The sequence below is a fragment of the Eumetopias jubatus genome, unplaced genomic scaffold (assembly GCF_037043125.1).
Source record: "Eumetopias jubatus isolate StellerSeaLion01/CBP00866 unplaced genomic scaffold, mEumJub1_p1.0 scaffold_16, whole genome shotgun sequence".
Classification (NCBI taxonomy): Eukaryota; Metazoa; Chordata; class Mammalia; order Carnivora; family Otariidae; genus Eumetopias; species Eumetopias jubatus.
In genome coordinates, this window is record NW_028274822.1 from 23,950,297 (window position 1) to 23,965,591 (window position 15,295).

At 35.7% G+C, this 15,295-nt stretch overlaps 1 protein-coding gene across 3 annotated transcripts in view; it reads right to left on the reverse strand.

Annotated features, from left to right (window-relative positions):
* Positions 1–3,289: 3,289 nt before the first annotated feature.
* Positions 3,290–15,295, reverse strand: part of ME2 (malic enzyme 2) — a 53,760-nt gene continuing 41,754 nt past the window's right edge. For all 3 annotated transcript variants that reach the window (XM_028098414.2, XM_088019425.1, XM_028098415.2), the window contains 3 exons: positions 8,712–8,782; positions 7,939–8,037; positions 3,290–4,201 (listed from right to left, as the gene is read on the reverse strand). In XM_028098414.2, coding sequence (XP_027954215.1) covers positions 4,034–4,201; positions 7,939–8,037; positions 8,712–8,782 — 338 coding nt within the window. In that variant the 3' untranslated portion in view covers positions 3,290–4,033. The remainder of the gene's footprint in view (positions 4,202–7,938; positions 8,038–8,711; positions 8,783–15,295) is intronic.

Below are 15,295 nucleotides of genomic sequence, written 5' to 3' on the forward strand. Positions count from 1 at the left end.
ATGAACACATTTCCATATTATATCATATCATGTTACTTTTCTCTTTGAGAGGCACAATTTTTCTTTTCCAAGAAAGGGAAAAAAATATTATTTTAAAATCTAATCACCAGTTTACTTGAGAAGCTCCTGGCAATAATTATGCAATAAGTAAGAGCCATGTCCTAATTAGGCCCTGTTGAATTTATTAAAATTTGAAACAAAGCATTGAGCTTTTTCTCTGCTAATATTAAAACATCCTCATTTCAGATGAGGGGGAAGTTTTCTGTACTCAAATTATCTTGAATATTTTAAATATTACTTCATTTAGTTTGGCTGTAGAGAATTTATTTCATTTTAACATTTAGATGCACATTAAAGTGCAAATCACACATTAATTGAGAACCAAAGTAGATAATGAATCTGTGTTTTCTATAAAGTCAGCAATGTGCCTGCACCTGAACATGTGTGGTCTTGTTTTAAATGGAAATATGATATTGGTGCTATTTCATTATTTATAATAGTTCCTTTAAATGGAATCCCAGTAGAGAGCTTTGATATTTACATGAATGTTCTTAAGTGTTATTTATGCTTGGCAGAGCTGATTCCATTTTGGTGAATCCACCAGAACCCTGGAACTGTTCAAGAATATGAAGTTCTCTTTGACGGATACTGAATGGGCTTGGGAAAAAAGCTACAGAACATCTGGATGAAGGCAAGGCTTTCCCACTCCCCTAACCCCTTTGGGCTTTCTCAGTTATCTGAAAGCAGTAAATAATGCTCCATGCCCCTTAATAATTATGCTTTGATCTTAATTCATTAGCAACTCCTTTGCAAAGGAGAATGCAGACTCTTATTTCTTCAGAAGCTGGTAATTTTAGAGAAAGAAAAGACAAAAGATAGGGTAAGTCATATTAAAAGACAACCAATAGAGAAGAAACAATTATCCATTTGATAGCTAACCTTTTCAAAAATGAAAACTGGTTGCTAGGTTTTACTTAATAAGTGAATTTAAAAACTATACTTGAGAACTGAACAGTATTCTAGTCATGTATTTTCAGAGAAATCTGTTTAAAAGTTCTGTATTTTTGTCCCTATAAACATCCCGTAAAAACTAGACATAAGAAAAACAGATGAAACCAATTCTATGTAAGAACATAATTTATCTCTTTCATATAAAGTATATGAGCACTAGACAAACTGCACACCGCACTCAGTACTCAATGCCTTCTCTGTGCAAGTAGCCTGGACACCACCTGGGAGCTGGTAAGAAATATAGACTCTCAGGCTCTACCCCAGACCCACTACATCACCAGGAGTAATCAGCTCTCCGAGTGATTCGGATGTCCACTTTAAGGCAGCGAATGAGAGGCAGGGGAAGTGTGCATCAGAATCCCCTGGGAACTTGCTGAAAATACACCTGCCAGCGCTCTGCTCCTGGGGGCCCAGAGGGCCTGGAAGGACGTAGAGGCATATGCATTTTAAAGAAGCTTCAGGGTGATTCTGAAGCAACTTCCTGGTTCAGAAACCATCCTTTAAAAAAGATTTTAACCAAAATCTTTAACATGTTTACCAAATGTTCAAGTCCATAAACCTTACCCCACAACTCATCCAGTCTCTTTCACACCATGGGTGGTGGTACCAGATGAGGACATGTGTTCTCAATTTCCCCTACTAAATAATTTCTGACAGACTAATCTTACAGAATCTCTTCTCTATTCGAAAGAATGAAAATTTCTCTCCATTGCTGTTTTTAAAAATAATTACCTTCTTGCTCGGTAAAACTTTCCGTAGATCTGAATGTTTGTTTCTTTTCCAATCTGATGCCATAATGCCACCAACCCCTTCCCACCATGCTGGTAGCTCCTGCCTATGTTCTTCAATTTTTTCTTCAATTTACATCCAACAGTTGTTACTTGGTTGGTAAAATACTGGTTGGTAAATAGCACGTGAGAATAGGTAGCTTTTAATAAATATACATTATATATAATATATATTAATAAATATTCTATTTATTATATATCTCATATAGTATGTATAAATATATCTTATTTCTCCAGATAAATATGGATTCATTAAAAGCCACCTATTCTCATGTGTTATTTACCAACCAGTTTATTACTGGTCTTATAAATATATATATATATATATATGATTTCTGTCTTATTTAATAAGCAGGCTATATGCCAGTTGGCTTTGCTTTTTTCCTTAAAATATAATTTCCATAAAGACCGTACCAGACATATTTACTAAGCAAACATCTTAGTAAAATTAACATTAACTCAGCATAAGCAAAAAACAAAATTTGTAATTATTATGCTTGTAATGTTAAACTAAAGTCAAGAGAGTATTTTTGGGGGTGATTTTGTTTTGACAAAGGTAACATGAAAAACATAAACCTTTCACTTTTAATTAAAAGAAACAAATAGCGACCTGATTGCTTATTTTATAAAACAGATTTATATAACAGACTTCTGACTTTACTCATCTGCTAAATGGATTAATCAATTGCATTTTAAAATACTCCAAATGGCAGTGCCATTTCAAGCCTTCTTAAAATGTTAAATTATATTCAAAATTAGTATGAATCAATCTCTACCTATACATAGAAGGACATATGAACATATAAATGATGCCCTTTTTCCCCTACAAAATATCACATCTAACATATCAAGGACTGTGGAGAGAAATACCAAATAATGTGCTTACACGTAGCTATGAATAACTTTTTGTAGTTAATCTTCTAGAATAAGCACTTAAAATAAGTTTTTGTTCCTTCAAAGCAATTATGTTAGGCACATTATCAAGTAATAGTACTAACTTTCCAAATACTTTTGGGTTTTCTTTTAGAACTCTCCAATACATAAGTCATAAGAAAACTGGTCACACTGGCCAATTGTTACCCGTTTTACTGGGATTAAAAATGGCATTTCCTGGTCTGTACACCTACCTTATTCATCCCCACTTAGCTCTAAATTAAATTTGGTGGTTTCAAAAAATTAAATTCATCTTCAGTGGAAAGAGTTGTCACTAATGGTATTCAAAGGAATGTATCATAAAGACATTCCAAAATTATCCAAGTAATAAAGAGCACCACTACTGGAATAGGGGGATAGCCTCTCTTGTTAAATATGCTTCATTCAGATGTGAAACAGGACTAATTTGTTAAAAGTCACATGATGTCAGTTATAATTTATACATTATATCCCCTCCTTTGAATCATCTAGGAATAAATAAAATGAAAATAGGTGTTTTTCATAATAAGCAAACCTAAATTTCTAGTTGGACAATAAAATCGCATTAATTGAAGCAATTAAATTTAAGATATTACCTTTATTAAATAAAAAAGTTACACTATGATTTTTATACACTGTTGAAAACAACGACTATTTTGTTTATTTCTCTAAAGACAGCAGTACTTCCCGTTTCTCTCTCATGATATTATAGTTAAGCCTCAGTTTAGGTCCAGAAAATAAATAACAGGGTAGATTTTTCGCATTTCTCTATATTTATCAACTGGAAAGGAATTTCAGAGCATGAAGATAAAATGAGGCTGAAATAAAAGAACTTTTAGATACTGACAGTTTGTCCTTATAATCTGGTTAAATTTGGCTTCTTAAAATTCTATGCTCATATCCACAGAAGTAAATTTCTATTTTAGTAGCCCTAAAAGAGCTGGGGAGAGAAGATTATTACTGTAGTAGTAAATAGCAAATACTTTGGCAAGCATGAACAATAGCACAAGTAAAGACATTTACAAATACATCTGTAACATCTCTTTGATGTGGTATGAGCTACAAATCAGAAGAAAAGCATTATGGTTATTTGATTGCAGAGTACTGGTGGGCATTCACAATGTAGCCAACATACTGATCCTCTATGGAAGTACAGATTCATGGAAAAAAAAAAAGTCAAGCAAAGCAGTGGGGGAGAACAAAACCGGAAAATACCACGAATTTGAGAACATTATCTCTTTTTTCTGTAAAAAAAAAAAAAAGAAAAGAAAAAAGGAGGGGTTTCCCTGAAGCATGGAAAGTATTTTTCAGTGGGTGTGCCTCTATTCAGTTATCAGGGGAGGGCTTAATGCAGATTCTGGCCAGTCATACACATCTGGCAGCAGGGAATCATATTCACTTCGCCATATTCTTTCTCTAATGTATTTGGCCTTGTCCTCAGGTTCTGGGTATCGGAAAGCCATTTTGTTAGCATACAGGTATTCTGTAACCTGAAAAATAAATAAGATGATTGCGTAGGCTCTGAGTATTGACCTGAGAGAAAAAGTACTATTAAAACCCACGGACATGAATTTAGAAGAATGACATTTTTCTTTTTTCAAATTAAAAAAAAATAACATTACTTTGACTCATTTCAAAACACTTGGAAACTATTAAAACTTGAAAGATAAAATAAAAATAATCTGCAATTTCACCATAAGTTTGATGTATTTTAAAACCCCTCCCCCCCATTATTGGCATTTCCTTAATATTTCAATCTAACAAACAATTTTAAGCTCTACTTTGTGTCAGTCAAATAGCCCTACTTGGGCGACCTGCCTAGCCCATGTCCTTCCCACACTTTCAAGTAGCATGTAGGAGAGTTTATTTCCTACCCACAGATGACTGGACTGGGGTGAAAACCTAACCTAATGTGAGCCAGGTGTTTTTGCTCTAGAATTTGGGTTAAGAGACACAGAAATTATTATAAATCAGGTGTTGGACACCAGAACTATAAGGTCAAGTAAAGTTAGGGCTGGCACCTACACACGGCAACTCGCCACCACCATCATGGAGTGCCAGGTATGTTCCATGTGTTTTACATGTACAGCTCATTTAATCCTCGCACAAATCCTATGAGGTAAGTACTGGTGGTATTATCCTCAGTTTACATAGGAGGACACCAAAGTATGAGAAGTTTAAGTAAGTAACTTGCCCAGAATAGTTAAATGAGAGCTGTGTCTCAAACCCAAAGCATTCAGATTATAGATCCCAGGGGCCGAAACAGTTAAGCCAGATTAATTTCTACTTCATTTGGCTTGAGTGGCTTTCCGATATTTGTAAGCAAGCCACACAAAGCATGACTGGTGATGAGGGTAAACCCTCTCTGAGCCTCAATTTTGATGTAAAATGAGATAGTATGGAAAGCTTCCTCACAGGATAGCAGAGTGCCTATTATATAGTAAATTCTCAAGTTATGATTTCATTTTAACTTAAAAAAAATACTGTAATGCATGATTAAAAAAATTCAAACAATCCTACTCCAATTCCCATTTTTTTTTTGAAGATTTATTTATTTATTTGAGAGCACGAGAATGAGAGAGAGAGAGAGCACATGAGAGGGGGGAGGGTCAGAGGGAGAAGTAGACTCCCCGCCGAGCAGGGAGCCCGACGCGGGACTCGATCCCAGGACCCTGGGATCATGACCTGAGCCGAAGGCAGTCGCCCAACCGACTGAGCCACCCAGGCGCCCCTCCAATTCCCATTTCAACTGGTGACGATTATGAAAGTTTATTTCAGCTTTCTAAGAAAAAATTGAACCAAAAAATGAAGGTTATTAAAAACAACCTTTCATCCCAGGGACTCAACCTTACTGTATTTTGTAATGAAAATGTGTTTCAGTTATTTTCTAGCCTATTAAGAAACATATTTGTACACACAGAAAAGGCTGGGGCAAAGCATGAGATCAGAGATGCTCACTGGCTGTGGGACGGAGTGAGGGACAGAAACAAAGCACCGCCTAGTCTCCTGATCCCTTGCTCTTAAAAAGGAAAACCTTAAGCCAATGAAGAAGGAGCAAATTCTCTACCCTGGGGAAGGGAGAAGAGGCATGATCCTGTGGCTACACTCCTGTACCAACCCCTAAGCACAGGTATCTCCTTCTATTTCATATGACCTTTCATCAGGACACACTGGTAATCTCCTAACTGACTGATATGTTCCAAAATCTGTCCCAAATGTAGTATGATTCTATCTAAGGCTGAGCTCTTTTCATCCTAGCTCTGGGCTCTAAAATCCTCAGCTGTTTTGCAGCAGTAAGGTATTTAGACTCCTTAGCCTGGCATTTGTGTGTCTGTACAAGCTGGCCTTCAGGTAACTTGCAAATCCCGTCTTATGCCATTTTCCTACCTATACTTTGGACTCCAGCTCAACTGGATTGGCTGTTATTTATTTATTTTTTTAAGATGTTATTTTAAAGTAATCTCTACACTCATCATGGGGCTCAAACTCATAACTCCAAGATGAAGAGTCACATGCTCCATTGATTGAGCCAGTCAGGTGCCCCTGGATTGGCTGTTCTTTCTTTCTTTCTTTCTTTTTTTTTTTAAAGATTATTTGAGTGAGAGAGAAAGCACGCAAGAGTGTGTGTGAGGTGGCGGGAGGGGCAGAGGGAGAGAATCTCAAGCAGACTCCCCACCAAGTGCAGGGCCTGATATGGAGCTTGATCTCATGACCCTGAGATCATGACCTGAGCCAAAATTAAGAGTCGGATGCTCAACCAAACTGACTAAGCCACATAGGCGCCCCTGGCTATTACTTCTTAAACATATCATCCTCTAATTCCCAACCTTTATTTAGTTTATGAGTGTTAAAATAATGCAACAATATTTATAGTCAAAGGGGTAAAATTTTATGATCATCAGCATACAGTCGAAAATGTGGTTGATAAATTCTACATCTAATCCTGATGTTTAAGAAAATCTTAGTAAACTAGGGATGAAGATTACTTCTTTAAAAAGATAAAAAAATATTTATTTCAACCAAAAGCCAGTATCACATTTAGTATTAAAATACAAGGATGCCCTTATCAACTCAGTTGCTTAAAACTGCTCTTAAAGGGGAAAAAAAGAGCAATACATAAAAAATGAAGAAAAAAATTATTTGCATATGATTCAAAACTCAAAATTCCAAGAGTTAATTAAAAGAGTTAAGACTGCTCAACAAACTAGTTATCAAGTAAATTCATAAAAATTAATACCTCCCCTATATGCCAGAAATGATAAGTGAGGAAACAGATATGGAAAGAAAAATCTTCATTTATTATAAAGAACAAAAAAATTTTAGAAAACAATGGAGCATGGAACACTACATCAAACACTAATGATGTACTGTATGGTGACTAACATAACATAATAAAATTAAATTAAATTAAAAAAAGATTTTAAATATCTAGGAAAATAAGTATTAAGCAACATAACCATGTTTAGAGAAGAAAACAACAAAATTATATTGAAAGACTTAAAAAAAGAAACAGACTGTGCTGAGTGGGAAGAGGTACTGGTGGGGAGGGAAGAGCCAGTCCCAAAGACTCAATTTCATTAATTTATAAGTCTGATAGTTTCATACATAGATGCAGGGTTTTCTTTGAATTTAAAAAATTGGTAGAAAAATTCATCTTAAAGAATGCACAGTTTAAACATATAAGAAAAAACTGAAAAACCATAATGGGAAACATATAGTTTCAAATAATACACATTATACATACCACAATAATTATTATTTAAGATTTATTTTTGAGTAATCTTTACACCAACTTACAACTCCCAGATCAAGTTGCACTCTCTACTGATTGAACCAGCCAGGCACCCACATACCACAATAATTTTAAAGGGTGTGTGGGTGCCCCCCCAGGGGCACCTGGGTGGCTCAGTCGGTTAAGTGTCTGTATTTGGCTCAGGTCATGATCTTGGGGTCCTGGGATCAAGCCCCGCACTGGGCTCCCTGCTCAGCTGGGAGTCTGCCTGAGATTCTCTCCCTCACCCTCTGCCCCTCCGCCTACTATCTTTCTATCTCTCAAATAAATAAATAAATCTTTAAAAAAATATTGTGGGTTATATTTTAGTAAGAAAATAGGTGATCGAAAATTTCTTTGCACCCTTGAAATGTTTCAAACTTTTCTCTAATAAACTTGTGTTACTTAAGGAAACATCATTAAAATTTATGTGAAAAGGTGTAAATTAATACTTACTTTAATAGCAATGTTAATAGAAACTTCCTGAATATCAGCAAGTGGTGGGTAAAGTCTCCCTTGAGCTAGCTCTTTCTCTGTCAATTGATTTGCCAGAGCCTGAAGAGAAAAACAGCATTTTATTTTTGACTGTTTAAATAACACAGAATAAGGACCTAATAAAATGGAAAAGGGGTTTGGGGAGCAGAAAATAATACAGGTAACATAATTCTTATCTTTAGCAGGAATATGCTTAAAGCACTGCAGAGATTAAAACTGTTCACCACTAAACAAGAAATAACCAGATTGAAAGGTTTATTGACATATTCTACTTAATACCTACAAAGTTTGGCATAATTACATCAGTTACTATGAAAATAAACATTAAAATCTGTATTAATATGAGTTCTTCAAAACTCACATTACAGTCTGGTGCTCAGACCAGCCCACTCCAAATAAACCAGTATTTGTCCATTAAAAAAATGAAGATGTTACATTTTATCTATGCTGTCACAATATATTACCTTCAGATATATATATACACACAACAGACACAGTATGTGTTATATATATGAAAGGATTCAGAGCTTAACATTCAAACATTTGAAAAATCACGATAAAAAATTAATCTTATGTAAAAGTAGACAGCCAAATCAAAAAAGCAACAGATGAATAACTTGCTTTCCATTCATAAGGCAGATTTAACCCCTTTTCTCTCTCTGCTTTTAATTAAAATCCACTCATCTTTATAATTCATCCTGATAAAAGAGCCAAACAACATTTAAAACATTTACCTTTGCAGCTTCTAGGAAAACATGGTCACTAATATGCCGGGTGTTACAGAGAATAACAGCTAAAGCCACACCTAACAAAACATTTTAAATAGTTTATTTAGTAAGGTCACTTTTCAAATTATAAAAGCAACCAAATCAATTCCTAGACTTAAAGCAAGTTAATGGTAACACTACCCCCCAGGCAGCCACCCCCCTCAAACAAAGCAGCCAAGAGAAAACAGAAATCTGAGAGTTAAAATCAAATGATCTTAGTTAACTGTTACAATTCTTATCTCCTAGAATAACTTTAGAAATATGAGATGGTTTTTCTCAATTTAGTCTTTACAATTAGCAAAATTACCATGCATACAATTCATCAACACTTGTTACAAGAAACATCAATTCCCAGCCCACCTTTAACCCTTCCACTTCTTGCTCTATAGATGGGCAGCTACTTTCAATTCTTTTAGCTGATTATTTTTATATTTCTCTCTCTCAAACAGCTTGCTTGTATGTCTCCTGATTGACGTCCTGTAGGAAATAAGTACTTGGCTTTCTTTCACATTTCCAGCCTCGTCCCTTCTTCCAGTATGGTTAGAGCACCATTTTGGCTGAATCAATCAGTAGTCAACGTCTATATTATTATGGCTTCATGAGTGTTACTCACAGCAGTGCCATTATTAACACCCTGTCATGACTAGTTCTCCCCTTCTGCATAACTTTTGGTTTTCCCTGAAGTTACTCTCCTGTCCTTATTTTACTTTTTCAGTACTTAAAATTATTTCACACTGAAACACTCATTCGATTGCCTGAATCATCCGGTATCTCAGTCACCTCATGTACTCTCTTCCTTCATCCTCTAGAAGAAACTCTGCTGCCGCTACAATCTGGTGCAGCTGCTCTCCATCCCAGATCTGGATCAGTCATCCTGGAAAATCCCTTATGTTCATGGGGATTCTCTTTGTTTCTTTCTGAGTTCACTTCCTAAATCCCACCTCTTCCTAGCTTTTTGTTACTCTCTCTTTTTGGTAGGACACGATTTCCTGTAGTGCCCCCCTTTCAGTTCCTTTTCTGAAGATGCCCCCCTTTATCACCACCTCCCCCCTTTTTTTACTACTTTCCACTTATTTGATAGTTTGGGTTTAGAATGCTAGTTTGGAAATAATTTCCCTTCAGAATTGTGAGGCATTATTTCAATACCTTCTAGCTGCCAGCATTGTTGGTAAGAAATCAGTGACAATTTGATTCCAGATCCTTTCCGGTGATTATCTTTTCACTGCATCTCTGTAAGTATTAGGATCCTTTCTCGTACCGAATATTCTGCAGTTTCCCAGTGATGTGCCTTGAGGTGCATGACTTTCACATACCACATCTGGCACTCAGTGGGAGGCCCTTCCTATCTAGAAACTTGGGTCTTTCAGTTTGGGGAAATGTTCATGATGTCTTTGACAGTTTTCTTCCTTTCACTTATCTGTTCTCTCCCTCTACAATTATTTTCTGATATTATACTTTCTGGACTAGTCCTCTAATTTTCTTCTTTTGTTTTCCATCCCTCGTTCTCTGCTTGTTTTTTAGGTGATTTTCCCAGCTTTTTTTTTTTTTTTATAATCCTTCTGCTATCAAACTTTTCATTTTCAAGAGCTCATTTTTGTTTTCTAATTAAAAAAAATTCTGTCTTGTTTCTGGAACATAATATTTTTGTCTCCATGAGGATATTGATAATTTTTAAACTTTCCTTCTCCCCACCTAATCCCTGCTTCTTCCTAAACAGCTTTTTAACTTGTTTATTTTAGTCTCTTTTATGAGATAAATTGTTCACATAAGAGACTTTCCTTTGCTGACCAGTAATCTTTGAGTATTTTTCATATGTAAGGGTTAGGAACTAAAAGAATGATTGGTAGCCATGAGCATGAGGGGGCTTGTCCACTCTGAGCATCACTGTGGTGACTTGGCTTTCCATCAGCCTACTTTTTGGCACCTCCTTCCTCAACTTTGTCTGGTGTCTTCCAGTCCAGAAATTCTCGGTTTTACAGTATTCAAAGAGTATCCCAACAGTCTTTGGCAAGAGTGGGGCAATACAGTTATCCACTTAATCAAGGATGAGAAGGAAATCAGGTGGTTAAGAGATTCCTTATTTTAATCCAGCCTCTAGATAATATATATATATTTCAGAAAACAGAGCATTTGTTCCATCTACAGTTAATATTAATATAGTTGCTTAAATGTTTGGGGCAAAATCTATTGTCCTCTTATATTTGTCTTGTCTATTTCATGTTCCTTCCTTTCCTCTTCATTCTTGACTGTTGGATTTTTTTTTAAAGTCATTTCATTTCCTCCCCCAACATTCTCTCATCACAGTTGGGAAGGTTTTCTAGTTTTCTAGTGGTTATCCTAAAGTTTATAACATGAACCCTTATGAAAACTCCATGGCAATCTCTAATTTACCCCCCCACAAAATCTTTTCACTCTGGCTGCATTCATAGTCTTCTCTTTGTTGTTGTTTGCTGAAGCCTCAGAACGATGTTCCTAAGTGTGGCCTTCCTTTTATTTATCCCACATGGATTTCACTGGGTTTCATGTCAATATTGTGTATTGACGTCACTGATCAGGTTCTAAGAAATACTCAACCGCGAAGCCTACAAATATTGCCTCTGCTTCATTCTCATGCTCATCTTCTGGGACTATACAATAAAGTATATCAATTAAAGGTATGTATCTGTTTTTCTATATTTTTCTCTTTTTTTGGTCTCTGGATCATTTCCTCTGACCTTACAGTTTAATTTCTTTAGTCTAATCTGCTATAAGCCTCATTCACTGAGTTCTTAAATTTATTTTATTTTTCAATTCTACAATTTAGTGTTCCTTGGCTGAATCTTTCAAGCTTGGCTTTTATCTCCATAAACACAATAAGCATATTTGTTTCATAGCATCTGTTTGATATCTAGAATTCCAGAGTTTTCTTGTTGTTTCTGATACTTTTGGCTTCTGCTGTCTTGTCTCTGTATGTGTGTCTTTTTTTTTTTTTAAAGATTTTATTTATTTATTCATGAGAGAGAGAGAGAGAGAGAGAGAGGCAGAGGGAGAAGCAGGCTCCCAGGAGCCCGATGCGGGACTTAATCCCAGGACCCTGGGATCATGACCTGAGCCGAAGGCAGACGCTTAACCATCTGAGCCACCCAGGCGCCCTCTGTATGTGTGTCTTTATCTTTTATTTTTTAACTGGGGGTGTATTTCAAAATTTGTGAAGGTAACTTGAAGAAAAGAATAGTGTTATCTTGTTCCACAGAAGATTTCTGTTTGCTTCTGCAAGTCACTTGTGGATGCTGGTAAGCCAGAACAAAGGCTTGAGGTTTTCTAGATCATCCCCGTGACAGTGCAAACTATACCCATATTCCAAGCTACAGCCTTTAGGGTTTCAGCCCACTAGTGGTTCACATAGCACCCCATTCTTGGCAGATGCCAGACTCTAATGCTTGCCCTCCTTCCAGGAAAAGCATGGTTTTACTGCTCAGCCACTTCTTGCTGAGAATACTTCCAGTGCAAAAGTCCTTCACATGCTGGTTTTCTGAGCTCTAGTCCTCTCCCTACTCTTGATCCAGAATTCCTGAGGATTTTATTAGTCAGTATCTTATTAGCCTTTGGACCCTTTTAAGGCTTTATTTTTGTTGTTACTTCACCCAGTTATAATTGCTGGACCAGGTAATTCAAACATTATCAGAGCCTTACATTTTTTTTTTATCAACAGACTTTTGGCCTCCTGCTTTAAAGTCCATTTTTACCTCTACTACCAAGTCATTTTTACATCTATATTTATAGTGCTGGTAATGGTTAATAATAAAGTTAGGACTTTGTAGTGTTGTATAAAAATAATCAGTTGCCAAGTTCCTTGTTCGTCAAATAAGATACAGAAAATGACTTTGTTAAAATCAGCAGAAAAGTATTCTTTTCCATGCTGTTATGCCTTATGCCACAGAAATATTGCTGGATAGAACAGATTGATTTTGAACATTATCAAGTTCTAGAAAGAGATCACTGGTGATGGGAGAGTTCCTATTACAGACACTAGGTCTCAAGAGCCAAGCATGTCTAGACATGAAACGGCTACATGGGAGGAAAAAGGAAAATTCATACACAAAAGCACTGGGATATTCACAGGCTAAAAGTCTTCTTTACTTTGACAACAGTTATAATGTGCTTGCTTGATGCTAGCCTACGTACACTAAAAATCTACCTGTCATGAAATCTTAGTTAGAGCCTACTGTCAGCTCTTTAGGGAAAGGCCCACAAGAAGACAAAGGAAATTCAGGCCAAATCCAACAGTCTTTCATTAAAATGAATGAATAACTAAGGATCACCAGAAATTTATAGAAAATGAACAGCACAATGGAAGAAATATTTAAAAGAATCTTAGCTCCCAGAAGAAACTCAAAAGAATCCTGCAACCTTTAAAAAAAAATAAAGGTGGCTATGAAAAAAGAGTGGCTTTAGGATAAGATAAAGGTATTGGGAATAAAAAAAATAGTATTTGAGCCTACTGAACTGATGATATGTGATATTAAGCAAATGTTAATTTCATGTGGTATGATACAAGTATTATGGTTATGTTTAATTTAAAAAATTACTTTTTTAGAGATACATACCAAAGTAGTTATGAATGAAATTATATGATGTCTCTGACTTGCTTTAAAATAACCCAGTGAGGAAGGAATGGGTAGGAAAATATGGTTACATGTTGGTAACTGCTGAAATGTGGGAGACTGGAACATGGGACTTCATTCTTTTCTCTGCTTTTGTGTATGTTTGAAAATTTTTATAATTAAGAAAAAGACTTTTTTGTTGTTTCTAGTTTTTATTTAAAGTAGGCTTCACGCTCACATATGGGGCTTGAATTCACAGCCCTAAGATCAAGAGTCGCATATTCTATGGACTGAGCCAGCCAGGCACCGCATAAAAAAAGACTTTTGAAACGTACACTAAAAGTGCTAAAAAACAGAACATATGAATGAATGAATGAATGCCACAGAACTCCCCCACATTACAGAATAAAAAAAGGCAGAATTGAAAGTGTGAAATAAAATTTACAAGTCAAGGACAACAGAGGTATTTGACCATGGTCTAACATAAGTTCCGTAAGAGAAAAACAGAAATAATGGAAGGAAAGAAATGAGAAAAAAAAAAGTTAAAAAAATCCTTTGGAAAAGAAGATATAGTGACCTGGCACCCCAACAGATATGCACAGTAAATGGAAATAAGCCCAAACCTGGATGCATCCTAGTAACCTTTTGGAAATCTAAAGATAAAGAGAAAAATTTAAATATTTTTAGGGAGAAAAAGCTAGTATGGATAAGGAAATGAGAATCTCAATGACATCAGATTTCTCACAGCAACACTAAAAGTGGAGAAATATTTTTAAAGATCTGAGGGAATGGGTTTTCAATCTACAAATCTCTACCCAACCAAACTATCAAGTGAGAAGACAAAATAAAGACATTTTTAAGATATGTGAAAACTCAGGAAGTTTTCATCCATGCTTAATAAAAACACTTTTTCAAAAGATGTGCTCCAGAAAAATGAGACCAAGATAGAGAGGAATAGCACCAAGATAGAAATAGCACATATACATAAGAGAGACCAACAACATGGGTCACAAGAAGTACTCTGCTGTGCGGGGCACCTGGGTGGTTCAGTCGGTTAAGCATGTGACTCTTGGTTTCAGCTCAGGTCACGATCTCAGGGTGATGAGACTGAGCACCGCATCAGGCTCCCTGCTCAGCTGAGAGTCTGCTTGGGATTCTCTCCCTCTGCTCCTCCCCTGATGCACACTTGTGCTCTCTCTCTCCTTCAAATAAATAAATAAATCTTAAAAAAAGAAAAAGTAGTCTGCTGTGGAGCAGGATCCAGAAGAAATGAAGAAATTAAAGAAAGATTCACTATACTTGATACTTGAAAGACTTTTACTTTGAGTTTTAAAAATTTTGTAATATAGAATTACATATTCTACTCTATTTATCAAATCATACTCCTGTTTAGATATAATATATAATCACGTAATTTCAGAATCAATCCATAGACAAAGCACAGAAAATAATAGAGCACAACGTATGTCCAAAATGTCCCAAAAATCCTCTCTACAATGTAGAAATATTGACTAACCAAAATTGAGAGATGGAATAAGAACAGATAAAGCTAAATACCAGATTTTTCAACAGTGGCAAGCTAATAACAACTGTCATAAGTTGCTATCAAAAGTTTTTTAGATATGTTATATAAAAAATAAAGGTACTACTAGGAAAACTAAAAATAGTAACACAAATTGAAAGGTAGAGAAGCAAGGTATTAGGAGGTATGTGTACACTATTATATTTAAAAGTGGGAAGTTCATACATATAGTCTATAGCTAGAATCAAGATAAGGGAAGACAAGTGTATCAGTCATGATGGTAAACCATCAGAAAAACTCAGAGCAAACCACTGACAGTGGTTATAACTGAGAAGTATAATAAGGAGGTACCAAGTGGGACACTTGGGCTGTTTCCATAGTTTGGCTATTGTAGATAATGCTGCTATAAACATCAAGAGGCATGTATCCCTTTGAATTAGTATTTT